We start from the raw sequence: 17,831 nt of genomic DNA, 5'->3' as shown, positions 1-17,831 counted from the left end.
TACATAGTCTATAGAAAGCATCAAGATCCTCCACTATATCTGAAAATACCAAAAACATTCAGAAAATGTCTTGAAGAAAATACAAAAAAATCAAGAAAATAGTAAAGAAAAATCATTCATCCAAACGGTGAAAACCACTATCGTGGCACCTCGTGTAACTACGATGGTGAAAACTTGGAAAAAGGTGCCATTCATAAAGGCTAGGGCTCCATTGTCTTTTAGACTTGTTGTGAACACATCCATTGCATCCATTAATCCGTTATTCAAACCATGACTTGTCATTGATCTGCAATCAGGGTTAGTACTTCATGTGTCCTGCATCCCGCTTTCATAGCTACGTCTAAACTGGGGGCAATTCTCTTAACCTAATGATGGAAGTGGATCATACATTACTTGTTATTCATTGAGTTCCTTATTCAAAATTGGCTAGAAATAATACCAAAAACAATCAAAAAACACTCACAAAATCCAAAAACACGATCAAACATCAAAAAAATCAATCAAAAACATTGCAACATATATTATTCTTTGTGCATACGAATCGCAAAAGACACCAAATAAACATTTTGAGCTACTCAAACAATGATCACTTATCAAATCGACAAACCAATCAAACCATCTACACACAACTATCTTCACAAGGACACATCTTTCCTTACAGACAAGACATGGTAACATTTTCTTCGACAAGAAAATTCTATTTAAGCTTATAAGGACTTGGTCGGTTTTTTATTTATTTATTTGTTCATATCAGGTTCCTACGCTACTCTAGGATATCCACAAGTGATAAGAGTCATCAGGATGGCTCCTGATATCTTTTTCTTTGTTTGTTGTCTACGGATTGTTCCAATGAAGTTTTGGGGCATGTACTAATGGTGTCTACGTGGGAAGTTCACTAAGCTATGTGATCCTATGCAAAATATAGTCATGGATCACTATGGCTTACTGACTACAACGTATACCTCAACCATTTGCGCATGAAATGGAATGGAGGGTAAATTTTCCTTGTCTATAAATGCTTGCTTACAGGTGAAATGCTCAAACTTGGGTCTTGCTACCTTGACCAAGAATGATACTACCATTCTCAATGAGGAAAATAAAGCACTATGAATACTCTATGGATTGTCATTTCATCTCATTTGTATATATTGTGTTAGAGTTTCAAGAAGATCTGAAGCAAATATGAACTAATAATTATATGCAGATTTAAATACAAAAGATAAAGAAATAAAACAGGACACAAATAACACAGAGATTTAACGTGGTTCACCCAGAATGGGTTATGTCCACCATACACAGCTATCCAATCTTTCTTATTATCCAGCAAAAAAAATACATCAACCTTACAATGCCTTAAGCATCCCAACCGCTTATAACATGCATTTTTAGGGCAACAAACAAAGTCGGTGTTTTTAGGGTTTTATTACAATGTCGGTTTTCATCAACGAAAAACAGCAAATTTTTTTTTACCCCGGACCCCGAGGAGGATACGTGCTGAGTGTACAGTACTTTACTGATTAGTCGCCACATTTCAACATATTGCATTTTGTTTCATTTCATCCATCCATACATCCATATTGCTGCATATAATTCATAAATAGTAATGATAATGGATACTCTCCTTTTTTCTCGATCTTCTTTCATAGGAATGGGTCCTAGGTCCTCCATACCTTCTATCTAACATTGAATCCCCCCCTCCCCTCCCCATCTAGGTCATCATCAAAATCCCGTCATCAGTTCCCATCAACCCAATCAAGCAAGTTACTATGTCTACATAGGCACATCGACTCACACACACACCTAGACTATGAACAGATACTTTTTGATCAAGCATCTTCGGGTCTCAACAGGTAATCGATTATGGCAATTCTAGATTACAACAGGCATTTATCACAATGACCTAGTCTCAATGGGGTTTCTATGATTCACCACAAACAACCTACAATGCAAACTCTATCAATTGATCAACCAATCAAACACAATCAAAACAAACAATTACATCAATTGTCTAAGTCTCAACGAGTATTTTGCTTCAGATACCTTGACTTCATCGGGAAATTACATCAATTGTGTAAGTCTCATCAGGTCACTTTGATTCACTTACTCCGACTTTATTCTGTCCAAGTGAACAGGTGACATCAATTGTCACGCTTTGACTCAATTATGGCAATTCAACTAATTGCACCAGATTGTCCAACCAATTTTGATCAATTGTACAGTATTAATCGAAAGCACACACTACATTTGCACTGTATCTCTTTCCTAGCCTAAAGGTCCTCACTGGCTTGCCCTTTCTCTATTTTTACCCCTTCCCCTCCATATATACCCCCCAGCCCTAACCCTAATTCACCTCGGTCACCGTCGTGGTCCCCGTGAACTTCGAAAGCCTCTAATTTCTCTGTTTTAACTCTATTTTCTCCCGTTCTTTCACCATTATTTCTAATTTCTTCTATTCTACCTACCCCCCAACTTCTTTCTCTTTTTTGAGAGATCGCACAATTTTTTGAAATTTTTCTGCCCATCTCTCGAGGGGGCATACCACCCACTATATTAACATTTATGGGGCATATTTCTTCACACCTATTTTTCTTTCTTTGAAATGACACGATAAACCACACTATCTCAAAGAGGGGCAAATGTAAGCACATAAATCCATCCACTTAATTAAATAAATATCTACTATTTATTTGATTATTTAACCATCAGTCATTAGTTAATTAAATTAATATTTAATTAATTAATCCTCAAACTCTTCTCTTATTAATTAAATAAATTATTCGATTTATTTAAATTAATTCACTAAGCCACACTCAAGATCAATTAAATGAATAAAACACATTTAGTTAATTTAACCCCCTTTCCTCTTTTAAATAAATATTAAAATATTTATTTAATCCCTAAACTACCCCTCCCCACTTCCATTCTCCTACAAATGCAAGTTGCACCCATTTTATTGAAATAAAATAATTTTATTTTAATTAAAATCTTATTTTCCCTCACTCACCAAACCCACTTGCATCCTAAACCCATTCTAGATTCTTCTAAACCATTCCTAATTAGCCTCATCACCCTCCTAATTATTGTCACATTCCTAAGCAACTTGAAGTCACTTCTCAAAGCCTCCAAAGTTTTTGAAAAGAAATAAATGCTTTATGTCTCCAACAAGTTAACCCCTAAAGTCTTCCAAACCATTAATGGTTCTTACATGACCATTTATGGCTCTTACATGACCATTAATGGTTAAACTCAACTCACCCACGTGGTTAGAGACTTTCCCTCTAACTCAACCCTCATTTAACTCATGGGTCTCTTCAAGCATTCATTGCTTTGACCATGGTTATCCCCACCAACTCTTGCACAAGAGTTTGTCCATTGGATAAAAGTATTATTCATTGGATAAAGGCTTTATTCATTCAACTCAAGCCTAACCTTACCTCGCAAGCTAACGTTCATGTCATCTCAAGCATTTAATGCTTCTTCCCTCTCCTCTCAAGCCATCTCATGATGACATTTGTCATCCTGGGATTGGGTTGAGAACCCTCACATAGATCATAAACCCATCAATCCCGACCCTTGTTGAGATTACTCAATCTCAACCATCCATTTCTCTATTTTTCCTATAAATAGAGCCCATTTAGTTCATATCCAAATCCATAAATCTTGTATGCATCTAACCTATACTAAAATTCAGAGAGCATTTTAGGAGCAAATCATATCTGAATTGTTATTTTGTCTAAAATCAATATAGATTAATTAGATATTTTCTCATATCTAGTTTGTTTGCATTTGCATAGTCTTTTATCTTTATTATTCATATATCTTGAATTTCCATAAGACTTCCATAGTAGTGCAAAAAGCTGAGGGCTACACTCATGTGGAACTTGGAGAGGAGAGGAACAAGGGAGGAGTAGCTATGAGCATGTTTGAGAGCATTTGGGAGGGTTTAGTGTCTTTTCTTCGTTTTTGTATGCTTTTGATAATATGTTTGGTATCTCTCTTGATATGCATGCTTAGGATTGTAGTTTCTTTTGTATTTCGTTTATTATTGATACTACTAACAATAACATTTGACTTGTCTTGTGTTCCTAACATCCTCTTTTGCAGTGCATCAGAAATCATGCACATAATTAGATCACGAGTGTATGAAGATGAAATCTGCATATTTAGAGCTCACTAGAGGATATGAAGAACTTATATAATTGGTATCACTAATATTTTAAACAAATTGATAACAAAGCTTCATAATTATCTATACGAAAATGAAATCATACATATAATTAGGTTATGAGAGTATGACGATGGAATCTTCATATTGTAAAGCTCACTAGAGGGTATGAAGAGCTTATATAATTCGTATCACTAATATTTTAAACAACTTGATAACAAAGCTTCCTAATTATCTATACAATAAAGAGATCATGCATATAATTAGATCACGAGAATATTAAGATAGAATCTTCACTAATATTTTAAACAAATTAATAACAAAGTTTCATAATTATCTATACAATAAAGAAGTCATACATATAATTAGATCAGGAAAATATGAAGACGAACCTTCACTAAAATTTTAAACAACGTAATAACAAACCTTCATAATTATCTATACAATAAAGAGATCATGCATGTATACATATAATTAGGTCAGGAGAGTATGAAGATTAAGGGCAGGTAGACAGCCTCAGGGCAGGAAAGGCGAGAAGTTCATCCCTCCTGGGCGTGGTACCTCCAAAGACTTCTGTCATATCCAAATCTCCTTCCACGGTCCACTCAAAACAGTGAACGAGCTGAGCCAACATAAGGTTAACGGTTACACTAGCCATGGGTACCCCTGGGCATCCTCTCCTTCCTGCTCCAAATGGCAACATATCAAAATACTCTGTCTCTCACAAAATCAATATTTTTACCCAGAAATCTCTCCGGCCTGAATTCCAGAGGATCTTCCCACAAGGATGGGTCTCTTCCGATAGCCCAAGCATTGATCATGAGCCTGGTTCTCTCAGGAATGAAGTATCCCCCAACTGTACAATCTTGGGTCGATTCGTGTGGAAGCAGGAACGGTGCCGCTGGATATAACCTCAGTGTCTCCTTCACCACACACTCCACGTACTCCATGCTTGCTATATCACGCTCACTTACAACTCTCTCTCTGCCTACAACTGAATCGATTTCCTCTCGCATTTTCTTGGCCACTCTAGGGTGTCTAATAATCTCACTCATTGCCCAATCTGACGTAGTATCGTCGTCTCAATTCCAGCCAAGTACATACCCTGTAAAATTTATACATTTTTTTTTCAAAACTACCAGTTAAATAGAAAAAGATAAACAACGGGGATTGTATTATGAATAAGAAGAGAATACTTACAAAAACAATGGCTTTGATGTTTTCTCTTGTGATTGGCATTCCATCAAGGCTCTCCATTTCTAAGAGAAGGTCAATGATATCCTTCGTATCAGAGTCTTGTTCCAACTCCTGCAACTTCGCCTTGCGCTGCTGGTGCTCCTCTACTATTTTACTTACCACTTGGTCGAAGGACTCGTGTACCTTTTTCATGCGCCTCTTCACTCCTTGTAAGTCCATCCAGTCTAAGTAAGGAATGAAGTCTCCGATATTGATAAGTCCTATCGTAGCTGCCGCCTCTGCAGCCATCTTCTTTATCTCTTCGCCATGACCACCCAGATGAGTATCACCGTGAAATGAAATTTTGGTACCGGAAAGGATTCGCCACATAACAGCCTGCCCAAACGATGAAAACAAGTTGGTGACATAAGAGGCTTCCCACCCTGCCCAGACATCTCCCACACTGAACGAACAATGACAAGCATTTCTTCCTCTCGTACGTATCTGAAGGAATCGATCCTTTTGGTATTCAGCAATTCTGCCACGCACAGCTTCCTTATGTGCCTCCAATAAGGCCCATAAGGAGCAAACGCCATGTCCTTGTAATTATAAGCAAGGTATTTCCCCGCAGCACAAAGAGGTCGGCTTGCAAAAACTAAGTCGTGGGTTTTCAAGAACTCCTTTGCCATGGCAGAAGAGGAAACCACAACAGTGGGAACAGAACCCAATTTCAACATCATAATGGGCCCATATTTCTTAGCAAGTGCATGAAGATCGCGATGAGGGAGCTTTCTCAGTTGGTTCAGATTTCCTATAACAGGCCATGAAAACGGTCCTGGGGGTAATGTCGATCCCAGTGTATTCGTCCTTTTCACGCTAAATCTGTGCAAAACCCACAAGAAAATTATGAGTGAACACAGTGTAGCTGTTGCTGGAGCATAAGCACCGCCTCTAGCTATAATTAGCGAGTCCAAAGATTCAGGAAAGGCCGTAGAAGCCATATTGAGCAAAGATATAGGAAGTCCTTTATGTGTCTCCAATTTATACTAGTGTTGGCATTTTTATTTTCTTTTTTCTTTTTCTTTGTTTTTTTTCTTTCTTTTTTTTCTTTCTCTTCTCTCTCTTTCTTTCTTTTTTTTTTTTTGGGAATGAATACATATTTGTCTTAAAAGTGAATATACAAAAATATGTATTTTTTAAACAGAAATTTAAATTTATAGCTAAAATAGAAGGAGATAAATGTTTTTTTCGAATTATTAAACAAGAAATTCAATGGAAGATTATAGAATTGATGTTTAGATTGTTAATTTTATGCATTGATTACTAAATTAATTAATTTTTTTGAATTGAATTGATGCAATAGTATCGTGTGTTGGTCTAAATATGAGAACAATGTTAGTTAACTTGCCCTTTAATAATTTTAGCAATCTAACAATGACACAACTAAAAGCTAAAAGTGGGAGAAGAGAAATAACGAGACAACATATAATATAACATGTTAAAACTTTGCAAAGAAATGGACCTAGCTCTAAAGCACACCCAAATGTTTTACTACTCCAAAACTAGATTCAATACAATAGGAGTTGTAGTGCTTCATAAGGGAGCTATATTTTGAATTAGAGAAAACCTAGTATCATAGTTGTTTATAAAGTTGACCATAAAATCTTCATATTGAGATCCTTGAACATATTGCAAATGAGACCTAATAAATCCTTAATGGTACCAGAACCATTAACCAATATTTGGACTAAATAATCCAAGTACAATCTATGTGCATCTTTCAAAGAGTAACTTCTCTAAGATTATATTGTAACTTATTAGCTAATTGGTTGAGCCCTAAGACCAATACAAATCCAAGTAACTTCCAAGCACTCCATGTATGTGTGATAATTATTCTTAAACATAACTAACAATAGTCACTCAAAGATTCTAGTCACACGCTACCTAGTAACCTCATAATCATTGAATTCTTATAAGTCACAAGATTAATCACCCAAGATAGAGAGTGCTAACAATGAAAATTTAAGATTTCATCAAGTGGGACACACTTTTTCATGGGAGTACATTATTTTTTAAATATTACAAACACTAAATAATTCATATAGACATAGGATTTGTAAGATGTAGAACTCCCAATCCCTTAGTCTTAACAGGGAGATCTATATTTTGAATGATGTTATCTTTTTATACAACACTCTTGAGTACAATTGAAAATGTTTCAAACTTAAGTCAACCCACAACAAGAAGTTGGGAGGGGTGATATGAACCTATTTTAAATTTTAAAATTTTAAAAATTGAAAATGATTTATGTTTCAAAAACAAACTAAAGAATTTAATTAGTTAGAAATAAAAATTAATTCTTAAATATAAAAAAAAAATCAAATAAACAAACTCTTGATATTAAATTATACCACTAATATAATAATATAAATTATATCACTAATATGATAATATAATTAAAAACCATTTTATTTGAAATAAACTATAAAGAAATAGAAATTATGTCATATCAATTTACTCCAACATTTCCCACAAGCCAAGTAGTTGCTCCTAAATGTGATAAATCAACACAAAAAATATAATATATTTAATGTTTAAATAATTTTAAAATAATTGTGAAATATAATTATGTCATATCAATTTATTCCACCATTTCCCACAAGACAAAAGTTGCTCCTAAATGTGATAAATCAACATAATAAATATACCATGTTTAATGTTTAAATAAATTTAAAATAATTACATACCAAAAGAAAAGTTTGATGATAACTATCATAATAATTTTAAATTAAATATATATTCATTTTTCTTATTTAAATGATTCTAGGAGATATTTTTGAATCTTATTTATATTTTGAAGAAAGTGATGTATACTCAAAGAGCAATACTCACCATTACCTTTCCCATTCACATGATTTTTTAAAGTTTTGTATAACTATTGAAAATCAATAATGAAACAATAATATATAATATATAATAATAATATGCAATGACAAGAGGCAACATTGTATGTACCACCATTTTCTCCAAGGATATACACCATCCTTTCTGCCACTGGAATATTTATTGTCATATATAACCAATGCATCTTATCAAATGATTTTTTTAATTTATATTAATATAAAATAGTATTAAAAAAATAATGATGACGAAAGAAATGACATTATATAAATATTGGAGATCCGATTTGAATATGACAGAAGCCTTAGGATCATTTTTCAAATGCTCTCTATTTCCTTTAGTCGATCACTCCTATAATGTATATTCGTGATAATAGTTATTTAAACTCTTTAGTCACCTATTCCAATAAATGGAAGAATATTATATTCAAATGACAAGTTTTTTAATTTTAATTGTTTGACGTATTATTAGAATTATTTTTTATGGTATAATTATTTATATTATTATTTTTCTATAAATAAGAATGCATCATTACATTTTTTATGTTATAATTATTTATATTATTCTTTTTATAAATAAGAATGCATCATTATATGTGTATTAAATATTTTATTATAAAAACAATGAATTTGTTTTTTATTGATATCAATCTTAAGAGAAAATGACAAAAAGTAAAAGATGTGGCAAAAAATGTGAAAAAAATCATATGAGAAAAAAATGATATTCAATCTAATTAAATAAATCTAACCCTTGAACTCTCGAACATCTTCATGATGGATTACAAAGTGTGATCCAAAGCATTGAAGCAAATAATAAACACATTCTAATCTAGAAAGACCAACAAGAAGTAAATAAATCTAGTGAGCTCTTTCTATAAGTGAAAGAATAATTATCTATTTTAATGATTTATTTATGTGAGATTTCATAATCAAATTTTTAATCATGAAATTGACAATATTTTTATTTAATTGTTTAATGCATTTTTAAATTAATATTTATTCGATATCAATCTTAAGAGAAAGTGACAAAATGTAGAAGATCTAATGAAAGATGTGAAATTTTTTTTATGGAGAAGAGCTAAATCCAATCAACATAAAAGAGATTAGAAAGAAGGAAATACGATATATGTAGGCTTTTTCAGTGCACAATACAATAAACTATAGCTCAAAGGAGACAATGATGTATTTTGTGTAACAATAAGAAACTAAGAACATAAGATTTTTTCTTGATTTCCCTTGATCTAGTATTTCTTTTTGGCCACTGGTTTTTTAGATAATGCCTTTCAAATGACGGAGGATAGAGACAAGATCCTAACAACGAGTCCATTGCTCATGGTGAGATTAGGAATATATCTTTGAGCTAAATCCAATCAACATAAAAGAGATTAGAAAGAAGGAAATACGATATATGTAGGCTTTTTCAGTGCACAATACAATAAACTATAGCTCAAAGGAGACAACGAAGTATTTTGTGTAACAATAAGAAACTAAGAACATAAGATTTTTTCTTGATTTCCCTTGATCTAGTATATCTTTATGGCCACTGGTTTTTTAGATAATGCCTTTCAAATGATGAAGGATAGAGACAAGATCCTAACAAGGGGTCCATTGTTCATGGTGAGATTAGGAATATATCTTTGAGCCTAGCATCCAAGATTTAATCTAGAAAAGCAACTTGTTAAGGAGTAAACCCACAATTTAGTGAGTCCCAAACTAGAGCCTATTATATGCAATTGCATGATATATTATATGTGATAGTTTATGTCTTAGAGTGATAATAAATGTGTTCTTTTAATATCTTGTCCAATAATTAATAATAATGTGACATAAATTAATATTATTTTGATATAAATTTTAAGAGGAAATGACAAAAATAGAGCACAAAAATAAAGATGTGAAAAAATTCATGAGGAAAAAACAAATCCATCAAATTAAATAATTCTAGTGAGATCTTCTAGTAAGAGGAAGAATAATATTAATTTCTATGATAGAGGTTAGATTTTAAAATCAAATTGATAATAAAAAAAATGTCAAGGTTTATATTTAATTGTTTAATGTATTATTCAAATTAATATTAAGTTTATATCAATTTGATAAGACAAAATGATAAAATCTAGAAGATACGATGAAAGATGTGAAAAAATCATATTAGAAGGGTTAAATCCAATCAACATAAAAGAGTTTCAAAGAAATAATTGGTAAAATTTCCAATGCACAATAAAATAAAATAGAGCTCAAAGGAGAGATCCAAGTATTTTGTGTAGCGACAATAAACTAAGAACTTAAGATTTATCTTGATTTCCCTTGACACGGTACTATTTTTCTTGGCCTTTGGAATTTTAGAGTCCACCTTTCAAACAATGGAGGATAGAGACAAGATCTTAATAATCCTAAGAAGGGGTTCATGCTTCATGGTGAGATTAGGATTATAACTTAGAGCTACTATCCAAGTTTTAATCTAGAAAAGTAGCTTTTCAAGGAAACCCTCTACAAATATAAACCTATAAAATCTTTATTAAGCTTTGGTCAAGGGATATCTTCCAAGAACTAATAATTTTACTAGGATAATGTATTTATGGCTCCCTAACCACATAAGAGAGAAAATTGGTAACATGTACAGGGATATTTTTAACAAATGATCAAGCAGGTCAATTAAGTGGGTTGTGAAATTAAACTCTTCCTTAGGATCATTAATTTTGGATTATAATTATGCCCTTGTTGATATAATATAATAATTATTATCTAAAGTTAGCCCAAAAACCAAAAAATGTATTTTATGAATGAAAAATACTTTTAGATCCCTTATAATAGAGCATAAATCATCAAAATATGTACCCTTGAGAATATTCAAACTTGAATTTTGGTAGAATAGAGACTTTCACCAAACATTGGTGAAGAAGGGACAATAATCAATAAACAAAAGTCTTCCTCACTATTGTCTATTAAGATTTAATCCAGTGACATGGAATAGTGATACTTTACTAAAGAAGATGCTATAAGTGATTCTCTCTATATGGAAGAATCAAGTAAGAATAACATAAAGTTTGATAATGTTTAGAAAAGGTTGTTAGTGTCAAAGGTGTTGGTCAGTTCTATAATTGATGTCAAGGTACCTAAAAGAGTGCAATTATTGTCATATCTATGTCTATGAATTTGAGTTTTAGGACATGAAAGCATAGTAACAATTTGTGTTGATGATATCTATTGTAAAATATTTTTTATCATCTTGCATATACTACTACTAATTAAGGTGATCCAAAAAGGGTTTACAAAATGTTCTGAGGTCTATTCCAAAAACAATGTGTTTACATTGGAGATTTGTTATGCTCCACATTCTATCGCAATCCAGTGTTATGAAATTTGGTTTTGAACCAAATAAAAATTTCTCATGATGTACGAAATTCTAGTGTCTCGAGGATTGAGTTTCAATAGGCAAAATGTTAGAAGTGAAAATGTCGTCACTATTGAATTGACTAACTTAATAGTGTTGTTCTTGATTGATCCACTAGAGGATTGTGATATGTGCTTATTGGGACAAAGGTAAAAAAGTTAACTTAAATATTATGACTACAATTGTGATATGTAAATTCAATGTGTACCTATGTCAATCTAGGGATTAAAACTTGTAAAAAGCATCACAGATATATGCTTAAGGAATGAAAATAGAAAGTCAAGAAATAATGAAACACCCCTAAAAATCACAGGAGCCTTATAAGTGAAAATATGGTTTAAGATCTCTATTCTTACTTATATGATAGAACTACTACAAGAACAACAATAATTTATTACACTTGAAAAACAACAATCTATGATGATCCAAAATGTACATCCATAGTTTTAGTATAATCCAATCTAAGAATCTTAGTATGACAAAGTACTATTGGATGAAATAGTAAATAATCTAGTATTTCATGATCAAATTATTTAAAAAAAACACCAAACTATACTCACAATTAATGCATAAATAACTCAACTCAATCAATAATATAAATAAGAAGCACAAAGTAATATAAAGTGCAACATGAATACACACATTAATGAAGCAACAAAAATCATAGAAATCACTATCATTCTAAAAAGTGATCCTTGTCTCCTCAATCCACTAGGTGATGAAACAAAGAAATTGTTTCCATGTTGGGTTGATCACATAAGAAGTTTTATTCATTTAAGAAAAACTTGATACAAACTACAATGCCGTCCTTGACAAACTACAATGTAATTGTTAACATAAAATTTTGGCGACTGGCAACAAATATAAAACAACATTTTCATAACAATAGATAAATTTAGGAGACAGGAAGATCTTTGGTCCTCTCCTCCACACAGCTAGCAAGTGCATCCTTATCACCAATTCTTCTCCTTAAATTGATCTTTTTACTAACCAACAAAATAGATTAGTTCCGTTGCAATTTGATAATACAAGGTATTTTTTATCCTTTTAAATGTATTAAATATTTTCTCTTTTTTTATGGCAATTAGTGATAAGAAGGCTAATTGGAAGACAATGGAAATGGACATAAGAGATAACATAGAAACTCAAAATATGACATATTTCTTTCCCATTAGTCCTCACTGGAGATGGTATGTGGATAGCCATTGAGATTAGATATGTCTACACTGGGTAATGCATAGCTTGCCATTTCATCTGGAGTAATGTGTGAGATTTTGGACTTGGACTATTACATGTCAACAACAATCAATTATGTAAATTAGTTCATATACCTATATCCACAAGACCCCTATTCCTTAACTATAGTTGCAACTTTTTTCAAACCTAATTTGAAGGAGGCCTTAGTCTCCATGTTGTGTTGATTGACAAACAAAAAATTGTCCTTAAATATTTGAACTAACAACAACATCCAAACACTCTTCTCCATTGAAAATAGATTTCCCCTTTCAATAAACTAATAAAAACAAAAAGAAACACAATTGGCTGTCCAAAAAGGTGGTAATAAAGTTGAAATAAAAAGTATCCCCCAAATCTAGAGCAAATCTAAAATGAATTATTTATTATAGAACACATATGAATACATAGAGACCATATGAGCATGTCAAAAAATACATTGGTACTTCCTCAACCCTTTTCCAACTTGATAGATGCACACTTAGATATTTAAGATAAATGGAGACACCGTTAGCAAATAGTTGTGAGAAATATTACACTTCAACCTTGTTTGACTATTGAGGTCTAGTGCCTGCACAATCCGAAGGGACAATACAATAGTGAAACAAGTTTGTATAACTTTGTGGAAATTATTTATTTTTTATCTGACAATGAAAATGTTAAAAAAGAAATTTAAATAATTTCTATAATAAAATAAATTTTTTATTAGAATATATGAAAAATAATAATGATAAAATTGTTAAAATATTTTATATTTTATATTTTATATTAATTTAATTAAAATAAAATAATTTAAAGAAATATTATTTAAATTTAAAAAATAGAAGAAATTATATTACATTTTTTCCAACGTAAAATTTCTATATAAAAAAGTAGTGTAAAAAGAGACCTTCTTTTAACTTAGTCTATCTAGATGCTCTTAAATTTAAAACTATATTTTTCATCACCTTATGAAACATGTGTATTTTTTTTCTTATTTGATCTTACAATTAATATTACTACTATTAAATATATAAACTCTCATGTCCTCTAGTTACCTACTTCTATAATTTATAGACACTGTAAACAATAAACAATATAAAAACAATACAAAATTCCATATGAATTGACCTTATCAAATTGAAGTCTATAAAGATCCTTCCCAAGATCTTTCCATTGAATTTTTTTAATCATGTTCAATAATCAATAAATAAAATACTACCACTAAATGATATTATTAAATAGAAAATTCATTAGTACAGAAAAGTCAAATCAAACCAGAAAAAAATATTGTCCTAAGGAAAAGAACGTCCCAGCTGTTCGAAGCACGTGTTCTTGACAAAAGAGATGCCAACAAAATTGGAGACGCAGAAAGAATATCCTCCAGCTTTGCTCAATTATAAAATGGAGAACACAGAAACACTTTCCCACATCTTTGCTCAATATGTCTGCACCTTTGGACTCAATAAGTATAACAAGGGATGGTGCTTATGCTCCAGCAATAGCTACAATGTGTTCACTGGTAATTTTCTTGTGGGTTTTGCATAGATTTAGCGTGCAAACGAAGAATACATTGGGATTGAGATTGCCCCCGGGACCGTTTGCATGGCCCATTATTGGAAATCTGAACCAACTAAGGAAGCTTCCTTATCGTGATCTTCATGAACTTGGTAAGAAATATGGGCCCATTATGAAGTTGAAATTGGGATTTTTTCTTACTGTTGTGGTTTCTTCTTCTGCCATGGCAAAAGAGTTCTTGAAAACCCACGATTTAGTCTTTGCAAGCCGACCTCTTTGTGCTGCGGGGAAATACCTTGCTTATAATTACAAGGATATTGCATTGGCTCCTTACGGGCCTTACTGGAGGCACATGAGGAAGCTGTGCGTGGCGGAATTGCTGAATGCTAAAAGGATCGAGTCTTTCAGTTGTGTACGAGAGGAAGAAATGCTTCTCACTGTTCGTTCAGTGTGGGAGATTTCTAGGCAGGGTGAGAAACTTGTAAATCTCACCAACTTGTTTTCATCGTTTGCGCAGGAAGTGATGTGGCGGATGCTTTCTGGTACTAAACTTTCTTCTCGGAGTGAATCTCAAATGGGTGCTAATGGCGAAGCGATAAAGAAGATGGCATCAGAGGTGACAGCTACGGTAGGAGCTGTCAATATCGGGGATTTCATTCCTTACTTAGACTGGATGGACTTGCAAGGCGTGAAACGGCGGCTGAAAAAGGTACACAATTCGATCGCCCTAGTGATAAAGAAAATAATAGAGGAACACCAGCAGCGTAGGATAAAGTTGCACAAGGACAAGGAGAAGGGGAAGGAGAAGGTTGCAGCTGAAGGCCTCATTGACGTGCTCTTAGAAATGGACAGCCTCGATGGAAGGGCAATCACAAGGGAAAACATTGAAGCCATTGTTTTTGTATGTATTCACTTTTTATCTAAAATAAAATCCTTTATATTACTTCTTTCAAGTTTGTTGGTAGTTCTGTTTTTTTAGTTTGATCTAACAGGGCTGTATAAATTCTACAGGATATGTTCTTGGGTGGAGTTGAAACGACGTCTACTACGTTAGAATGGGCAATGAGTGAGATTCTTAGAAACCCTAGCGTGGCCAAGAAAATGCAAGAGGAAATAGAATCAGTGGTCAGCAGAGAGAGGGATGTAAGTGAGCGTGACATAGGAAGCATGGAGTACGTGCAGTGTGTGGTCAAGGAGACGCTGAGGTTATATCCGGCGTTACCCTTGCTTCTTCCGCACGAATCCACACAAGATTGTGCAGTTGGGGGATACTTCATTCCTCAGAGAACCAGGCTCATCGTCAATGCTTGGGATATCGGAAGAGACCCATCCTTGTGGGAAGATCCTCTGGAATTCAAGCCAGAGAGATTTATGGGTAAAAATGTTGATGTTGTGAGAGACAAAGAGTATTTTGATATGTTGCCATTTGGAACAGGAAGGAGAGGATGTCCAGGGGCAGCCATGGCTGATGTAACCGTGAATCTTGTATTGGCTAAGCTGATTCATTGCTTTGAGTGGAGCGTGGAAGGAGATCTGGATATGACGGAAGTCTTTGAAGCCAGCACGCCCAGGAGTGTTCACCTTCTGGCTCGTCCATCCTTAAGGCTATCTACCTGCCCTTGAATTTAAGTAGAGTGCTTCAATATTAGTGATACTAGTTATATAAACTGTTTATGCCCTCTAGTGAGAAGATTCCATCTTCGTACTCTTGTGACCTAATAATGTATAAGCTGAGAAGAATCCATCTTCAGACTCTTAGTGACCTAATTATGTGTATGATTTCTTTTCAGCATAGATAACTATGATACTTTATTATGAAGTTATTTTTGTTGTTATTATTTTCAAATCTCCTTGTATTATTGTTGAGTATTTATTTTAGGCATTAAGACCATTCATCTTGTTTATCAATATAAATATTATCTTTGTAGTTAATGATAGATTTTTTTATTGTTTATAATTTAAAAATGATATTCAATTTATTTATTTTTAAAGTCAATTACTCTTTGGTCTGTTGGTGAAGTCAAAAAGTGATGTCATTGGATTGTGCCCTAGGTGAATTTGGCAAAATGGATGTCCCTACTCTTAGCCAATGAGGTTCAACTTAAAAGCTCGTACTCCTATATGGAATAGCAAAAATGAATTTGTCAACAAACTTCCATAAAAAAAAGTGACATTCAATTTGAAAATAATAAAAAAAATTTATTATTTAAATAATAATTAAATATTAATGTCGTGATAAAGAATAAATTACATTTCTAAATATAGAGAGTTTCCTTTAAAAATCCTTCTTGTGTTATATAACTTCATATAAAATAAGTTCAATACATTATATTATATCATTTTTATTATTTAGAGTTTAAAATTGTTTATCAATAAAAATGAATTTGTGGAAAAACCTCCATTAAAAAAGTGACATTTAATTTGAAAACAATAAAAAATTTATTTAAATAATAATTAAATATTAAAGTTTTTGATTAGGGTAAACACGTTTTGACAGGACTAGAAACCCTATACAATAGGTTTTGAAGGGACTTGAAACCCTCAATTTTTTCAAGGATCTGGAACCACCAACAAGACGCTGCAGACAAATTCAGTAATGATAAACAACAATACAACCACAAACAAGCCACAAGGATTAAACATTAGAGAACTAGTGGCAGAATAAGTTGCAAACAATAGCCTTAGCCAAACCAATGCCAGCATGACCACAAAATAAAACCGATATAAACCTTGCTGGCACAAACATTAGATCTAAACTAGTTTATAGATTTGAGACATAGAGAAAGAGGGTTTGATAGACACCCTCATCCAAACAACAAGGTTTTCCCAGACACCCTTAACCTGTAATGGAATATTTAGGCCACTAACAACAAGACCTGCACCTAACCAAAAACAAGAACTAGCCAAACTGGGCACTTGAAAACTTCCAGCATCTAGCTTGTCCATGAAAAAAGAAAAAAACCTAGGGTTTTTGCAGGATCCCTCAACCTTGAGAGTGGATTTTAGGAGGCTCCCACAACCTGACAGGGTTTTACCAAGGCACCCAAAACCAGCAGCATTAGCGCTCATGAAAGAAGTAATTTTCCATGCATCATAACAAGCATCTGACTCCACCTCGATAGGAGATAGGTCTCCTCCAGCCACATCCATCTCCACCTCCATAGAAGTTGGGGTCACCTCATTAGTAACAACCGGAGAAACGCCAAGATGTAGATAATCACTCATAACACACCATGCCATGGAGCCAGTAGAGATAAGGACAAGACATCCCTCCTTGATCAAGGATCTCAGAATAATCAAAGAAGAGCAAGGAATATCAGATCGTAAAATCTCATAGGATAAGGGTTTTAGAAAGGCTCCCTTGACCTTCAACTGGAACAAGAAACCAGGGGCTAACATAACAAGCTCAAGTTCAAAATAATTCACCCCATGGGGTTTTAGCAAGATCCTCAGACCCAAAAATATGGGT

The 17,831-nt window shown here is 33.0% G+C and overlaps 3 protein-coding genes across 3 annotated transcripts; 1 reads left to right on the top strand and 2 right to left on the bottom strand.

Moving 5' to 3' along the window:
* Nucleotides 1-4,661: 4,661 nt before the first annotated feature.
* Nucleotides 4,662-5,220, bottom strand: LOC131076250 (cytochrome P450 750A1-like). Its single transcript, XM_058013325.1, has 2 exons — nt 4,908-5,220; nt 4,662-4,849 (listed from the first exon to the last, which is right to left on the bottom strand). The coding sequence occupies exons 1-2, from the start codon at nt 5,218-5,220 to the stop codon at nt 4,662-4,664; spliced, it is 501 nt and encodes a 166-aa protein (XP_057869308.1).
* Nucleotides 5,221-5,655: 435 nt separating this feature from the next.
* Nucleotides 5,656-6,342, bottom strand: LOC131076249 (cytochrome P450 750A1-like). Its single transcript, XM_058013324.2, has one exon. It carries the CDS (start codon nt 6,340-6,342, stop codon nt 5,656-5,658), a length of 687 nt encoding a protein of 228 aa, XP_057869307.2.
* A 7,946-nt stretch (nt 6,343-14,288) lies between these two features.
* Nucleotides 14,289-15,985, top strand: LOC131076248 (cytochrome P450 750A1-like). The gene is made up of 2 exons (XM_058013323.2): nt 14,289-15,263; nt 15,374-15,985. The coding sequence occupies exons 1-2, from the start codon at nt 14,289-14,291 to the stop codon at nt 15,983-15,985; spliced, it is 1,587 nt and encodes a 528-aa protein (XP_057869306.2).
* Nucleotides 15,986-17,831: the final 1,846 nt, after the last annotated feature.

This window comes from Cryptomeria japonica, chromosome 4 (assembly GCF_030272615.1).
Source record: "Cryptomeria japonica chromosome 4, Sugi_1.0, whole genome shotgun sequence".
In the NCBI taxonomy this organism is placed as follows: domain Eukaryota; kingdom Viridiplantae; phylum Streptophyta; class Pinopsida; order Cupressales; family Cupressaceae; genus Cryptomeria; species Cryptomeria japonica.
Note: the sequence above shows the minus strand (reverse complement) of the source record. Positions and strands in the feature narration are given on the sequence as shown.